The sequence below is a fragment of the Rhizopus delemar genome, genomic scaffold (genome assembly GCF_000149305.1).
Source record: "Rhizopus delemar RA 99-880 supercont3.1 genomic scaffold, whole genome shotgun sequence".
Taxonomy (NCBI): Eukaryota; Fungi; Mucoromycota; class Mucoromycetes; order Mucorales; family Rhizopodaceae; genus Rhizopus; species Rhizopus delemar.
The window spans coordinates 4,012,866-4,028,936 of record NW_027137827.1 but is presented as its reverse complement, the minus strand read 5'-3'; the positions used below and the strand labels follow the sequence as shown (position 1 = coordinate 4,028,936).

Sequence of the window (16,071 nt, the reverse complement as noted above, 5' to 3'; positions counted from 1 at the left end):
AAGTTAAGTAATCGATAAGATTCTTGAACTTTTTCATTCTGTAATAATGAGAGAGAGATTGGTACAAATTACGCCTTGAAATATAACAATAGATCTTAGAATCCGAGGTAATATGATGTAAATTGCGTTCACATTTCTGGTCAAACGAAACAGCAGCGAGAGCCACAGTGTTACCTGAACGAATTCACAAAATATAAACCTCATAATTCAACACCTTAATAATTATTCTATTGTTATAATTTATTTTTAAATTGTAATAGTACTTATTTAGTATTGGTGCCAGAACAAGACCTTCATACAAAAACTGATGGGTGCATGATATAGGGTTTTATTTACAAATAAGTTAAAAACTAATTGAACGTCTGGTGCCTTATTGTGCACCTATTTCGTCCGGGTTAGGCTTTAGAGAAATAGGAACTAAAAAGCATTTGATGGAATCAAGGGTAAAAATGTTTAGGCACGGAGAAATGTGGGACATAAATTCCCAAATATTTTAGTGGACGATCTGGGATCTTTCTTTTTATGGATAAAAACTGATCGATCCAATAGAATAAAAGGAATAAGAGAGGGACGGGACTCGATAAAGAGATTGTTTTATTTAATAAGAAAATGATACTCTGTTTATACTTTTCATACGCGAGTAATATTTCATGTCATAGATTAATAATTAATGAGTATGATATAACTGATGGCAAATAGATAGGAGTTACGTGTTCTTCTATCGTTGTATTTGTAATCATAAGTTTATCCATAAAATAATTCTACGTGATTGGCTGTTATATAGTTTCTGGATTTAATGTAATTTAATTCTAATGAAGTTTATCCGAACTAACCTATAGCCTAGCTATTGGATATATTTTACTTGTAGCTTATTACTACTGTTTTCATATCGAGTTATGAATGATGGATACATCAAAAACAATTTTTATTAAAACCCATCAAGGAGTATAAGGATTAAAAGTAATGCAAGTGAATTAAATAGTGATCCCAAACGGTGAGTTCTTCACAAGCTCTTTCGTACTCCCTTCTGTCCTATTTTTTTTTTTTCTTTTCGGTCCTATTAGGAACCTTTAGACTGTTCGTTTATCCATATCTTTACTTATTTTTGTCTTATTCTTGCTAATAAATCATTGTACGCTCCATTTGCATTTCATACCTTCAAGCCTTTAACTTCAACCTCCCTTGTCCTTTTTTTAGTTGTCTATCCAGGTTTCTTGGTTCCTGTTTGGTTCCTTCTTTCTTTTCTCTCTGGCTTGAAGAAACAGTCCATTGCATCCTTCTTCCTACCATTTGATTCTCTCCTGTGAGATTGAAGTTACTTGTAACTGTAGTGGATGAAGTTATTTAAATTGATTAGTAATGTCAAAGCGAAAGTAAAGCAAAAGTATAATAAAAATAATAAAACTGCAATTCTACTGCTTTGGAATGAATATACGACACTAGCGTATTTCAAAGATATATAAGAGCGAAATAAACGAAAAGTTTTAAAGATTAATCGAATATAAGCTCGGTCAAAACAAAAGATAAAGAAGTGAGGGAAAATAAATCATGTACTAAAAGAAATAATAACAAAAAATGAAGGATGGGGATAATAACCTTTTCTGTTTTGTTCTTCAGGTCTAATCATCAATTTGACCTTGATTTCGTCTAAAAAAAAAAAAGACAGTAAAATTCGCGTTTTACTTGATATGGTAATGAAGTATATGGTCATACGAAAAGGCAATGGTAGAATATCATGCCTGAAGGTATAAATCTTTGCTGATTTTATTAAAAATATCTAATTCTTTATTCAGTTTTTATAAAATAATCCCTTTTTTTTCAGTCTTGTTCAATCTTATTGATTTTATTTTTATTTTTTCCGTAACTAAGAACCTTCGACTACATCACTCCCTCTTTTTTTTATTGTTATTATAACTCTGGCTTGCTTTACTCATGAATTCCATTCCTCATGGCATAAAAGTCGGATTCCGGCTGCCAAAAGATGATTGTCAAATATACAAAGTGTTGGATCTTTTTTGGGTACTTCCTGTAGAGCATTAGGCTGACCTTGACAAGGTCATTTCTGAACTGTTGAAAATAGATAAGTCTCTTCATGGTAATCCAAAAACTGCCAAAGGAATTTTCCAAAAATCTTTGATTGTGATTGGCAAAAAGCGAAAAGACTGTTACCCATTGCGCACCTTTTTTGATCATTTAGCCACCTACTACAAATCCAAGAACATTACTGTGGCCTTCACTACCATTTGGGCCCAAAAGCAATAGTTGCTACAAGAAAAAATGCGCGCATTTGGTGTTGGTGTCAAGAACGGTGTGAGATTGTCAACACTGGGTGCCATTCAATTTGGTGAGGAAATTGAATCATCAATTGAAAAGAGCCTGGACCCATCACCTTCTCGGCAACAACAAGTGCCACAACAAGACAAGCTATAGCAAGCACGGCGGTAACAAGTGCCACAACAGCAACAACAACAACAACAACAACAACAACAGCAACAGCGGCAACCACAACAGGACCAGCAACAATAAGAATTGGTGGTGAAAGCTGATGAATCAACTGATGAATTAATGTCCTTCTATTTAACGTTAAAGGAATATAATGCCTATTACTTCCAAGGCTCAACTCTTGACACAAGAATCAAGCATAAGGCCCTTCACATCTTCAACTCTACGAAGAGTGGCATGGAGTTGACTGGCATGCAGCGATATTGGATGAAGCGTGGTTTATCTTCGATTTTGGATCTGGTCAATCCCAAGTCTACTCAAGCCTTTTTGCGTTGTGAAGAACAAGATTGGCATCGCGTTGAAACCAAGTTTACCCTCAGACATCGAATCTTTCTCGAAGGTTAATGATGATTTGACCAAGCTCTTCAGAAAAGCCAAGGACAACCTGGACGGCTTCATTCAATATCTCCTGAATGACAAGACAGCTGGCCCCTCCTTATGGTTTTTGTAGGCAAATGGCCGTCATGCACACCTTGGAACTGTTCATCTGACTGAACTTGGGCTCCATACCGCTATCTATCAAGGCATCATTCATTTCCCACAAAATTTGGCCTCCTTCCACGACTTTAAGAAATCATTGACCTTGATCTTCATGATGATCTTTGATTTGAACGAAATGCGACCACGATCCGAAAATCAATTGATTGTATTGATGATTGTAGCTGTACCATTGGAAGGTCAATCAACCGTCAAGATACGTGGGTAGCGGGTAGCCGATTGGCAAAAGCCACAAGACCAACTTACCACAATCCTCCCGCATTGTTTGTTTCGCTATCTGCAAGTACTTCTCCATGTTCTCCTGGTGAATCTCGTCCCCCTTCTCCTGACTGTGTCGATGAATATGAATGGATGTCCGAGGACGGCAAATTCTGTAATATGTATACCACGGCCATTGCAAACAGGCACCCATTCTCCAACATATTAAATACCATATAAAGATTGAATCTGTTTTCTCTCTAACTATTCTCCACCCCTCTATTGAATTAAAAAAAAAGAAAAAAAAAAGAATTGAATTTATTTTATCATAATTACTTAGCTTAGAATGATATAAGAGGAAAAGGGAAATATTGTTTTTAGCATATATATAAGAAAAATGCAGCGCGACTCAGAGAGTATGTACTATATTTTCAGTCTTATTTTCGCCAACAGAGTTATTGATCAAGCGTAATACAATCGACAATTGGAAAAAAGTTGCCTCTTGGTTCCACAAATATTTCATTAGGAAATGAGCAGTTTGTAACCCAATGCATGAGTATATTATTTCTGGAAAAAGTATAGATATGCTTTTTTTTATACTTCTTTTCTTTTTCCCTGTTATATATACAAAAAATTATTCTACATGAATATTGCTTCCTTTGCTATCGGATTTTTGCACTTTATCAATACTGCTACTGCTACTATAATGCAGCCATGTCAAAATTTATCCAACATGATAGCCATTGATGAATGTTACATGAAAATAGCTTTAGATTATGCTTTAATTCATAATCCTAAATTTCCATTCGGTGCTTTGATTGTGGATCATACCAAAAATGAGATATCATGTTATGGTGCAAATTCCAATACTAAGAACAAGTTACTTCATGGTAAGAACTCAAAAATAGAATATGTCCTGAATTTTATATACTTAGATCTTATTATAGGAGAAACATCTGCCTTTTGGAAGTAAGTTGAAGCTTTGTTTTGTAGAGCTTTGAACTTATTAATTTGAATAGTTGTACAGAAATGTACCCTTCTCCAACAGGGAATGACATGACAGATCCAGGTTTAGATTGGTCTCATCAAACACTTTATACAACAGGAGAACCAGTAAGTCTTTTTGATGAAAAAAGGAGATTAAAGCTCACAACCTGTTAGTGCCCGATGTGTGCTTCTCAAAGTGTTTATCGTGGTGTTGCTCGTATCGTATGGGGAACTTCAATTCCTGATATCAATAAAAGTGGTCGAGAACAGATCACAATTCGAATGTAAAATTGAACTAGACATGCTCTGCAACACATATTTCTAACATTACATCTATAGGGACGATGTGATTCAATCTGCAAAATTAGGTGCCAATATTCCAAATCGTCGAGTACCAGTGGTTGAAGGTAGTGTCTTGAAAGATGAATGCGATTTTGCCTTTTGGTGCGCCTTTGCTTCCTTTCGAGATGAACAATACTATGTAAAAATGATGAAGGATGGTCATTTGGATTATATCAAAGATAGAGAATCCCGTTTTAAATGCATGAATGACTCAGTCATTCATGACGAATTTTAATCTCTATGTTTGTACAATGGCCAACAGCCACTCCATATAAAAACACGCTGCAAATAAAAGCTTTTATGTATATTCACTTCACAGATAAAGAAAATTATACTAGTATATTTTGTGATACAATATCGACTTAATCATACTGATAAAGGAACTTGTTATCTCGCTTTTCACTCACTCACACACTCATACATTTTAATAAAGACTGATTAGATACCATGTGAAAATAAAGCCTATACAAATGCATATATAGGAGGAAAGCGATACAGATAAGTTTATTTTCTTTATTTTGTTCAATGACCACAATCATTCAAGCTGCTGCTGCCTCTGCAAGCATACCAACCTCTCAAAGAGATTTCATTCGTGTTGACTTGTCTGATTTTGATAATCAGCAACAAGAGATTACCAAGACACTCATGAAAGCAGCTACATCTCAAGGTTTCTTTTATGGTAATATTTAAAAGGGATACTACAACATTTCAACAAATAAATTGATATATATTTTGCAGTTATAAATCACGAAATACCCATTCAAGATATACGAGACATGTTTCAAGCCAGTCGTAATTTTTTTAGTTTGGAGGATTCTATCAAGAGCAAGTATTCAATGGATATCAAAAGGAATGCAGGCTGGGAAAAGATGGCCCAAATTAGGCCTTCTACAGGTGTTGCTGATCTCAAAGAATCCATTCAACTCGGTTTCCATGGTATTGAAGATCTTTGGCCGACCACAGAAGATGCTTCTAACTTTCGAGAGACGGCCGAAAGGTTCATGCATCAGTGTGACAATGTCTCAAAAAAGCTCTTGAAATGCCTTGCTCTTGGCCTTGGGTATCAGGAAGACTTCTTTAATCGCTCTCACCAAACAAACGAGCCCGATTGTCTCAACACCTTGCGATGTCTTCACTATCACGATATCACTGGGCAGAACTTCCCTCCCGAGTACTGGCGTGCAGGTGCCCATACTGACTTTGATACCTTAACCTTACTTTTTCAACAACAGGGTGAGGATGGTCTTGAGGTCTGCCCTGGGCGAGAGGTATCTACCGAGTTTGGTCATGGCGATCTCTGGACACCTGTGAGTCCTAAGGAAGGCGAGATTGTCTGTAACGTGGGTGATATGTTGATGCGGTGGTCCGATGATCAATTCAAGAGCAACTTTCATCGTGTATGGGCCCCTAAAGTGGGCGAGTATCAGGGTCCTCGATACTCTATTGCTTACTTCAATCAAGCCAATAAATCGGCTATCATCCAAGGCCGTACTCGGTATACAGAGCCAATTACCGCTGCTGAATTTATTCGACAGGCAATGGAAAGAAACTATCGAACTTTGCAAAATTTGAAGCAGCCTTCTGTTTCAACTCGAGATTAATCATCTTCACTCTTTATGAGGAATAAGGAGTTACTATGTACATATAAAAACATGGTTTATTCTATATAAGTCCCTTGAAAGGTTCAAGATCACGGTACAGTCACTCTGTGTAAAAAATCTGTGTAAATAAACATGCATATTTGTTACAAAAAAAAGTTTCTTTTCTTATCAAGGCTTTTTTTCTTTTTTTAAAAAAAAAATGTTTGATTCATGATATACACCATCACACTTTGCCGGAACAGAATAATAACCGAGAATTAATAATAATTTTATCCGCTCAATAGAAAATTAACTACGCAATTTTTTTGACATTTCTCTCTAATTTAAAGATCATGGCCAGCGAATCAGTACAAACAGATCCTGAAACAGGAAAAGCAATTCCTATGAAGGACGGAAAGCCCTGTCGAGCTTGTGTTGATTTTAAGACATGGACAAAATTAGAAAAGGCAAAGACAAAAAAGCCTACAGCAACAACCGAGGAAAACAGTCAAAAGCAAGAGTCTGTAGAAAAACCTCAACAAAGTAATGAGGATTGGAAACGTGACAATTGTCCTGCTGATGTAGAAACCCTGGGTAGACACACTTGGACTTTGTTACATACCATGGCAGCTTATTACCCAGAAAGACCCAGTCCAGGTCAAAAAGAAAGTATGAAAAACTTTTTTACCTCCTTTTCAGAGAATTATCCTTGTTGGTTCTGCAAGGTAAAAAATATATAAAAAACTTTATTTGTTTGGCTTTTTTTTACTTAGAAAAATGATAGAATGATTTTCAAGAAGATATGAAAACAGATCCAATAGACGTTAAAAATAGAGAAACTTTAAGCCAATGGTTATGTAGAAGACATAACGTAGTGAATGAGAAACTGGGAAAGAAACAGTTTGATTGCAGCAAAGTGTTTGAACGTTGGTTAAATGGACCACCTAATGGAAAGTGTGACCAATAAACTAAGATTATACATATTGGTTTTTTCTAATGAACTTACGCACAAAAGTTTATACTTTACACATTTGTCCAATCGATTTTGCGTATACTGATTGTTCATCTAGAACATAAGCATTTCAAGGTGCATAGTAACATTGGGTAGTTGTTTTGTCTACAAGAAATTAAATTTATATGAGAAGACAACACATACCAGGATGGGAGAAAAAGAAATAAAAAGTTATCTCTGCTGAGGTTAATGCTATAGTGTTTAGGCAGTTGTACTCTAAAGTTGTTAAGTTTAAAGAGAGATTTGATGCAATCGTCGTCTCATGTTCTCTCCACTAAGCTGCAAATTGTCATTTCTTCAGTATAGAAATTCTAATAAATAAGCAAACTCTTGATTTTTTTCTATTTCATTCATTGTTACTGGTCCAGCACAGTTATTGTCGGTTTAGACATTATGATGAGAATACTAGATCAAGCTTACGAAAAAGTGAAGGTAATCTATTGAATATTAACTGGCAAAGTATTCATACATATGTCGCAGTCTTACACAAGTATAATTTAATTAAGTTTATTTAAATGTTAGTCCAGTCGCTCACAAAGTAATTTGCTGTTGCGAAATTGTCTCGATACTTCCATTTTTTATCATAAAATTGCTTTAAATTTAGGTACAGAAGTACAATATGCCTCTCTATTCAGTAGACAGTAGAAGTTTAATTTAACTGACAACAAGTCTATAATCATAAAAGAATATCAAGGAGTTTCATTTAGCTTTTTTTTTGTCTTTACTCTTTGCATTATATGTTTATTAACTAAACTTCATTACTGATAATATTACAGAGATTGACAACCATGAAAGCTCGATGTGACTATTATATATACTAGACTAATTTAATTTCAGCTTATTCTACAGTGAAATAAATAATCTATTTCTGTTTATATTTCTTACAGATATGACAAAAGGACTACTCAATGTCACTACGCACCTTGAAATTATGTGCAAGGTGAACAATCGATGTACGCAAAATTGATTGGACAAATGTGCAAAATGCAAAACTCAACATGTAAAATAAAAAATTCAGCCGAGCAAAAATAGAATAATTATTCCCACAATAATCATGTTTTCTTACTCCTTTTTTACTTTTCCGCTCTTTCTCTTTCTTTTCTAAATACACAAGAAATGCTCAACCTGCTTCCTTCTGAAATAATTTATAACATATTTTCATTCTTGACTTATGATGAAGTCTATAGTATCAGAACTACATGTAAACAGTTCCAAATCATGGGTGAATACCACATTTATCATCAAATCAAGACTTTAAATCAATCTGTTGTGCTGAAATTGGATGAAAGTAAAGACATCTCAATGAAACTCATAGCAAGTCATTACGATGCAGAAAATCGTGTTATTGAGTTTGTACCAGAAACGAGTGCCACACTATCACTTACAAACAGTAAAAAGCGGTTTGCCTATCATAGACTCCTAAAGATTCACTTTTCAGCTTGGAACGCATCATCTACTCAATTGCCTTTGGAGTGTTTAGATCCTCAAGAGCGAGCCCTGTTTTTGTATCATCACACATATAATTCTTTAATAGAGAAAGTATATGAATTACCTTCTTGGAACACTACAAATAAGCCAAGACGTTACATCGGAGACAAGGGGCTCATTCTGTCTATGGGGTATAAGCACCCTCCTAATTCAACGTTGATCAAACAAGAAAGTAAACCAATCAAATCTTTGCCTACCTCATATTACGGCTACCCCATGTCCCCAGCTGCACTTTCCCCTATTCCTGCTGCACCCTCTTTAGAAGTCAAGTGGGTTCGTGTGACATTGGATTGGGTCATTTCAGGCCTAAAGCCTTCTATCCCGACAACTCAGATTTACAAAAACGATTTTATCAGATTAGATCAAATGCTGGCTAAGCAAGGCTATTTCAAATACGACCCACTCTCAGAGCCTGTTTTGGATTATATTGTGCAGCAAGATCACGAACTACCGCAAAATTTATTGGATTATATTCACTCGCATACACACGAATGCCGTAATAGACTGTCACGCCTTCAACATATGCTGGAGGGCGCAGGCATAGATGCTCAAGTTATTTGGAAATATACTTTTGCAAAGTCGTTTGTGGTGGGCAGTGGTTGCTTACTTGGTGAAGAAGATGTCATACGTTGTATTCAAGACTCAGAACAAGAATGGAGACAAAAGAAGCCGGACTTTGTACGAAAATTAAACTTACTAGATTCACATTAATATCATTATATTGCATTTTATCCCCATTTCTTTCATTATCAGATTTTTCATTAAAAACAAAAATAAATTAAAAGTCCTCATTATCAGATGCAAAATAGATAATCTGATAATTTTTACTACACAAAAGATCTGATAAAAATTGCCGCTCTTAACCTTATAAGGATATGAAACATCTCACAAAATACGCCCACGTATAGTTGTTTGTTCTACATATTTATTCATAATAAAAATATACAGAATAAGTATCCCTAAGGATTTTCAATCATTCTCAAGTTTATTAGGTTTGCTTTATAAAATTATGCTTACAAAGAGTGATTGTATAGTCATCTGCTGCATCAAAACCAATCGAAATAGCGCAAACAATACTGATTAACGTCGTTTGTTGGTAAGTTGAAAGAACACTATAATATTACCTTCAGGGCGCTATAGTGAATAGAGTCTGATGATATTTATTGTAGAGTAGTAACTGGTTGATGTTGACATTGGTAAATACAAGTCTTGATGCAAGATCATAATTAAAATAAAGTGCAAGTTTATTTAAATAAGATCATACAATCAATTCCAGTTAAACATGTTCTTTTAGAATATGTTTTGTATTAATGAGAGTTCTTTGATAAGAACAAGTATCAACTAAATAACAAAATATTTTCCTACTGTCAGAAATCCAATCCAATGTCAGTAGTATTGCTAATCTTTCACATAATTGAAATAACGCGTAAAATAAAGTTATCCAAATTAGTGATGGATTCCTAGAATAAAAGATAATCTATGACAAACATACAAAAGTACAAATGAAAAGTTTTCATAATCATAATTAGAGATGACACTTGCTAAAGTACCTGAAGATTAGAAGATATCAAGCCATTCACTCAATAAGATATAAATACCTGATTTCAATTAGAATAATTTTTATTTTAACTTAAAACTGAAACAAAGACCATCCTCAAAAAGTGCACATGTTGTTTCTTGACCTTTTTTTTTAAAAAAACTTTTTCCTAAATCACTTTTACTATTATAAAACATGCTTAAAGTCAAGCACCAGTTTTCCTATAATATTAACTATTGTTTTTATTTTTTATTAAAAGGGCTTTTATTGTATTATATATGACTATACTCCTTTAGCATCCCAAAAAATATACCGGGATGACCAGGTTTTTTTTATTGAAAATTGACAAATTGAAGCAGATAATGGTGCGCTATACACTTTATTCCAAAATTATTGATATACTTTTGAGAAAAAAAAATTGTGCAAATAAAATAAAATAAAATGATGGAGAAGTAAAAATAAATTTAGTGTAGAAGTAGGAAAAAACTTTGAGCAAAAATAGAAGAAAAATTGGTGCAAAAGATAGAATAAGAATAATAGCAATAATAAGTACATGTAACAAAAGAAAAACAATTAATAGCTAGGAAATAGACAATATATCAATATGAATCTTGCCAATAACAAGAAAAGTAAATTAAATGATAAAAGGTGCAACAACCGAACGTTAATAAACAAAGTACCAAATTATTTAAGTTCTAGCTTACCAAAGTTCATCTAGGATAACACAAAGACAACTGTGTTGGATAGCTATAGAATTCTCGGTAAAACTCGACTTTCTTCATTCTCTTCAGATCTTCTTCTTTCAACCCTAGCACGCTGAAACCTTTCTGGTATATGACCATTCAAGCGAAGGTTACGAATAATATGAATCATATTTAGGCATGCTGCCAAACCCCAACTCCATAAATGTCCGCGAAGCTCTTCAACACCTGAAATATTTTGCACGGTCACTTTGCAATTTCAATTTGTACATCTAAGGGACAAAAAAACAAGTCAACGGACAATTTTGATAATCACAGATCAGAGTATTTGATTACCTAAGTAAACCATAGCAAATAACTTCAGGATTGTTTCGTCTTGGATATGGACGTGGGTTTGGTATTCTCTTGAAGGTTGTCAGACTATGATTTTCGCAAGAAGGGCAGCATTGACTTGTTCAAAACTCATGAATCAAATACACCAAGAATTCATGCTTCTTCAGCAGCCTTCTGAAGCCGACGCCTCTCACAGATTCTTGATACCGTGTATTTGGAACAGAATAGGGTTGATAAAGCAAGAGAAAGAAGGAAGTAAATGGGGGTTTATATAATGTTGTGATTTTTCCAAGTTAGTGACAACCAAATAAATCGGAAGCAATAGAACTTTTAGGTAGAAGCAAGATGTTTTTTATTAAAATGTGTTTATTTTAAGGAGGCTTAATCATAATTTGCTTGTATTGAGATGCATAGTAATCGAGACTTCGCAGAAGACCTATCATGTTGTGTTTCCATTGGTTCTGTATTTAGTTTTTGTTCCTTTGTTCATAGAATTGATTCTAACAATGTTTTTGGGTCATAATATCATTTTGATTAATAGTTTCAGCAATAGCACTATGAGTAAAGAAATAAAAGTTATATATTGAAAGGACTCAACAGAAACACATGTTAATAGATTGTCAAAATATAGAATACCTAAACAAACATTAAGTCATCAATCCCGATCCAAAATCCAAATAGTAAAAAACCATGATTATTCTGTATCAAGACAAAGAAATGAAGATATAACTTTTCAAACTAGAAATAATAAACATGTACAGATGACCGGCCAACGAATAAACCATGGAGAGGCGGAGTGAGATGAACATGGTACTCTGCTTGGTAATCTATTGAGAAGGAACGATAGAAGACCTTGGACTGTTTCTGGCATTTGTAAGCGATGGTGCATATCGAGACATCTTATTGCATGTTGTTTTGTGAGTATTTGGGTAGGATGCCTTGGACAGGGTTCTTGTTTGCCGCCTGGTAGCCAGTTTTGTTAAAATACAGTTACCCCAAATAAATTATGGGACAAAGAAATTTATTAAGGAAAATTTTATGCTCATAACAAAATAAAGTTGTCTCTTTCTCATCCATCAACACATTAAAAAACATGTCTGTTCAAATCTCCAAAGACTGCACCCGACTTTTAGTTATGTCTGAAGATGAAACAAAAGAAAGTAAAGTGTGGGGAGTTTTTTATCTTCTTAGAACACATGATTAGAGAGATTGCAAAACTTGTTGGATTGAACAAGTTTATTATGCGAGGTATAAAAGCCAAGATTGATAACTATGTCAGCCCTCTGTCTTACAAGCAAACAGGTTGTCCATTAAAAATAAACGAAAGAACTGAAGGGCACTTGAAGAGGATAATCAGAAAGGATCCTGTTGACTTTTATGATGAAATAAATATGGAATCAGCAAAACTAGATGTTTTTGTCTGTATAGAAACTCTTCGATCATATGTCGATCAACTTGCCTTCAAATCGTACAGAGCAGCTCACAAGCCTAGATTGACTGCAAGACACCGCAAAAGTAGGCTTCGCCAGGCGAAGGAACACCTCAATTGGACCAAAGACCAATGGAGAAATGTTGTCTGGCCTGATGAATCGTGCTTTTGTATGGAAGGCACTAGACGCGTTAAAGGAGTACTCAGAAAGGAAGGGGAGCATTGTGATGAAAGAAATATAATATATACAGTCAAGTGGGGGTGATGGTGGTGCTATGGTTTGGAGATGTTTTTTGGGGAGGAGGTTTTGGACCTTTAGAAATTATTGAAACCGGTTCTGTAGACCAAGAGACATGCATCAATATTTTGGCCAACAGGTTTCATCCTTGGTTTACAAATGTCACGTTGCATCAGGAGAGGTATTTTATCTTCCAAGAGGATGGAGCTTCCTGTCATACAGGTGGTTATGCTCGATGGTGAAAGGAAACTCACCAAATAAAGGTTTTGAGTACTGGCCTGCTCAAAGCTCTGATTTGAGCCCCATTGAGCATGTTTGGAATGCTCTTGAAAGGCGAATTGAAAGAAAAAGATCGTCGGTCAAAAACTTGGAGCAATTGAAGGTGGCTCTACGAGAAGAACGGGAAAGAATGGATGATGAGTTTGCGGACCGATTAGTTCGAAGCATGAAGAGACGATGTGAAGGAGTTATCAAAGCTAAAGGCGACGTAACAGAAAACTGAAAGATATCTTATGGAGACAATCTTAAAATAAGCACCTGACCCTTTCTTTTCTCAAAACTTGAAATTTCAAGCTTAGGTTCACATGTATTAATTGGTCTTGAGCTTGCATGCCATATTTTTTCAAAATTTTGTTTCAATATCTTGTCCAAAAATTTATTTGGTGTGATCGTAGTGAGAAAAGTGCTTTTACTAGATCCAAATCAGAATGAGAACAAAGGGAGGAGATGGTTGGGATGATTCTATAACATATACATCTATTTGGATACGAATTTATTGGTGGTAAATATTTTTTTTTTCTCTTATAGATTTTAATCATGATTTTCAAGATACGACATGATTAAAACATTCATCAAGTACAAAAATCAACAACATATTACGTATACTGGGAGTTTCAGTCCTATCACTTAATAATTTTAAAGATAATAACGTTTATTTATACGCCAATTATCTCACCACCCGATCAATATGTACAAAAACAATTGAACTGTTTCATCATTATCGTATTTGCTCGGCCAACAATACAGGAGACTGCTTTGTGTATTCTTTATAAAAATTCAACTGATATTCGTCAACAGAAGATCATGGCAAAACAAGAAGACAGGTGGTTATACAACAGGAAAAAAAAATTGACCAAATAATATTGTGAAAAAGAAGGAAGGGGTAGATTTGAATCCAACGTCTCTTTCTTCAGTCTGCACCATTTTGCTGCCCAAATAATAGCTCGAATTATCCAACCAACCACGTTTCCACAGTAGATGAGTAAAAAAAAAAAAAAAAAAAAAAAAAGATTCAAGAACGTAGATCACATAACATTATAATCAGCCGAAAATCAAGATCATATCCACAAGATAGCGTATCTAAAGATAGAAAAAAAAAGAATGAGGGATCTTTGTCAACAAGCAGTAGTTCACGCATATATACATATTACCTAATCATCTAAGCTGATCAATAATGCTTTGAAGCCTGCTGTCTGAAACCATGGAAGACATCGTATTGACCGAAACATATTGTGCTACAGGACACACAGCTTATGAATCGAGCTACCCAAAAGGACACCCGCAATGCCATGCTACCCATAGACTTGAGGCACAAAAGGCTCACTTTCGAAGGGAGGAAGGACCCATAGTTTGTGATCGAGCTACTCATGAGGACACCCGCAGTACTATGTTACCACATACAATCAAAAAAGTCATAGGGGATGTCGAAGAGCCATGAAAACAAACGATAAGGGCTTTTTAAACAGAACTGACCAGCCGCTCTTTCAGAAAACTTATCCAAGGTAAAGATCTGTGTATTCATTTAAAGGATAGAAAAGAAAAAAAATAAGATATTTTTCGACAGACAACCATACATCCATTTTGTAAATACACATATAATCTGATCATTAATGATTACCTTATTCCTTGATTAATTACTAATATAAAAACTTTACTACCAATTGTTAGAAGAGAAATGATCTTCATAGTAGCAAAAGTAAAGTTGTTACTATTGCCTTGTTCTGCTTGGTGCCGGTGTGAATGAGTGTACTCGTCATACTCTCAGAGTTCAAAATTTTCAAGTTTTTCAAAAACCAATCAAATTGCAAGCTTGACTTCAAATTACTTTATGGCGAAGATTCGTCTCCATAGTTTTCTTCAACGCGCTTTTATTATCAACGCATTGGTGTTTTATCATGAAAACACCGATCGATTACTTTTTTCAAACCGCTTCAAAAGAGTGGAGAATATTGGAAGCTATTTCTGTCTATGATAAGTTAAAGCGGTATGATTCTTTTGGATCTCTATTGGAAGCAATGCAACGTGATATTGGCAGTGCATGTGAAAAACAACCAACATTCAAAAAGAAGGGAAAATTATTTGTTGAGATTGTTGAGGTAATATATAAAAATATAAAAGAAATAAAGAGGAAGGTAAAAATATTCATGTTTTTTTCTTTTCTTTTTCTAGAATTTGATAAATATGAATTGCATGAAGACACGATAAGAACAAGAGCAAGAGCAAGAGGGAAGCGGAAATGAAGGACAAGATTCTGACCACAACAATGCAGATATTGATATTCGACCACCAACAACAGTTCGTATCGATAAAATTGCTGATACTATTACAAATCACGGTGAGCTTAATGTTGTAAATAACAAGGTAATGTATTGGTAACAGGCACATATTACGTAATCAATATGAAAGAGCTCATACTATAACATAGGTGCCTCTTCTCCCTTATTCATACTCTAAAACTATGCCTCCACTTAACGCTAGAAAACGAGCTTATCTTAAAAAACATAGATTCGAAGACTGTTTGAACCGTAAGCCAATGTAGTATTTTTTTCTTGCAATTCATGTACCAATAAACTTATGAATTTCAAAGAATAATTTAAATGAGTTTTTTTTTAAAGGTGTATGAATGATTTGTGAAAATAGTGTATAACATATTGTATTGAGCCAGATGATGAGCAACAAGGAGCAAGAAAAAAATTCATTGGAAAAGCAAGCTTGAACAACATCTTCAATTTAAAAAAATTAAAGTCATTACATTCTTCACTTACATATAAGTTATAAAGTACATACTGTATCTTAATAATAATACGATTTTTCACCATATTATTAGCCACTAAAATAAATTGTTATACCAAAGCTTCTATGTAAATATTTAATGTAGAACAAGAAATACAGCCAATGTTATACACCATTTTAAAGCCGCATTTTTTTTACAAACTTTATAATACAA

The 16,071-nt window shown here is 34.4% G+C and overlaps 9 protein-coding genes across 9 annotated transcripts; all 9 read left to right on the top strand.

The window, feature by feature from the left end:
* Window positions 1-2,277: 2,277 nt before the first annotated feature.
* RO3G_01552 (uncharacterized protein) lies at window positions 2,278-2,526 on the top strand (the record flags this gene model as incomplete). The annotated part of the gene is made up of 2 exons (XM_067656143.1): window positions 2,278-2,406; window positions 2,461-2,526. 2 exons carry the CDS (start codon window positions 2,278-2,280, stop codon window positions 2,524-2,526), a joined length of 195 nt encoding a protein of 64 aa, XP_067512244.1.
* Window positions 2,527-2,565: 39 nt separating this feature from the next.
* Window positions 2,566-2,847, top strand: RO3G_01551 (uncharacterized protein; the record flags this gene model as incomplete). Its single annotated transcript, XM_067656142.1, has 1 exon — window positions 2,566-2,847. One exon carries the CDS (start codon window positions 2,566-2,568, stop codon window positions 2,845-2,847), a length of 282 nt encoding a protein of 93 aa, XP_067512243.1.
* A 994-nt stretch (window positions 2,848-3,841) lies between these two features.
* On the top strand, window positions 3,842-4,733 carry RO3G_01550 (uncharacterized protein; the record flags this gene model as incomplete). Its single annotated transcript, XM_067656141.1, has 6 exons — window positions 3,842-4,088; window positions 4,146-4,167; window positions 4,218-4,311; window positions 4,360-4,469; window positions 4,525-4,666; window positions 4,707-4,733. The coding sequence occupies 6 exons, from the start codon at window positions 3,842-3,844 to the stop codon at window positions 4,731-4,733; spliced, it is 642 nt and encodes a 213-aa protein (XP_067512242.1).
* Window positions 4,734-5,052: 319 nt separating this feature from the next.
* RO3G_01549 (uncharacterized protein) lies at window positions 5,053-6,128 on the top strand (the record flags this gene model as incomplete). The annotated part of the gene is made up of 2 exons (XM_067656140.1): window positions 5,053-5,206; window positions 5,266-6,128. 2 exons carry the CDS (start codon window positions 5,053-5,055, stop codon window positions 6,126-6,128), a joined length of 1,017 nt encoding a protein of 338 aa, XP_067512241.1.
* Window positions 6,129-6,460: 332 nt separating this feature from the next.
* RO3G_01548 (uncharacterized protein) lies at window positions 6,461-6,913 on the top strand (the record flags this gene model as incomplete). Its single annotated transcript, XM_067656139.1, has 2 exons — window positions 6,461-6,832; window positions 6,881-6,913. The coding sequence occupies 2 exons, from the start codon at window positions 6,461-6,463 to the stop codon at window positions 6,911-6,913; spliced, it is 405 nt and encodes a 134-aa protein (XP_067512240.1).
* A 1,424-nt stretch (window positions 6,914-8,337) lies between these two features.
* RO3G_01547 (uncharacterized protein) lies at window positions 8,338-9,318 on the top strand (the record flags this gene model as incomplete). Its single annotated transcript, XM_067656138.1, has 2 exons — window positions 8,338-8,509; window positions 8,654-9,318. The coding sequence occupies 2 exons, from the start codon at window positions 8,338-8,340 to the stop codon at window positions 9,316-9,318; spliced, it is 837 nt and encodes a 278-aa protein (XP_067512239.1).
* Window positions 9,319-10,748: 1,430 nt separating this feature from the next.
* On the top strand, window positions 10,749-11,739 carry RO3G_01546 (uncharacterized protein; the record flags this gene model as incomplete). The annotated part of the gene is made up of 5 exons (XM_067656137.1): window positions 10,749-10,773; window positions 10,892-10,905; window positions 11,164-11,185; window positions 11,329-11,433; window positions 11,720-11,739. 5 exons carry the CDS (start codon window positions 10,749-10,751, stop codon window positions 11,737-11,739), a joined length of 186 nt encoding a protein of 61 aa, XP_067512238.1.
* Window positions 11,740-12,271: 532 nt separating this feature from the next.
* RO3G_01545 (uncharacterized protein) lies at window positions 12,272-13,087 on the top strand (the record flags this gene model as incomplete). The annotated part of the gene is made up of 3 exons (XM_067656136.1): window positions 12,272-12,338; window positions 12,370-12,693; window positions 12,864-13,087. 3 exons carry the CDS (start codon window positions 12,272-12,274, stop codon window positions 13,085-13,087), a joined length of 615 nt encoding a protein of 204 aa, XP_067512237.1.
* Window positions 13,088-15,019: 1,932 nt separating this feature from the next.
* Window positions 15,020-15,840, top strand: RO3G_01544 (uncharacterized protein; the record flags this gene model as incomplete). The annotated part of the gene is made up of 5 exons (XM_067656135.1): window positions 15,020-15,220; window positions 15,253-15,256; window positions 15,331-15,485; window positions 15,630-15,649; window positions 15,786-15,840. 5 exons carry the CDS (start codon window positions 15,020-15,022, stop codon window positions 15,838-15,840), a joined length of 435 nt encoding a protein of 144 aa, XP_067512236.1.
* Between the last annotated feature and the right edge of the window lie 231 nt (window positions 15,841-16,071).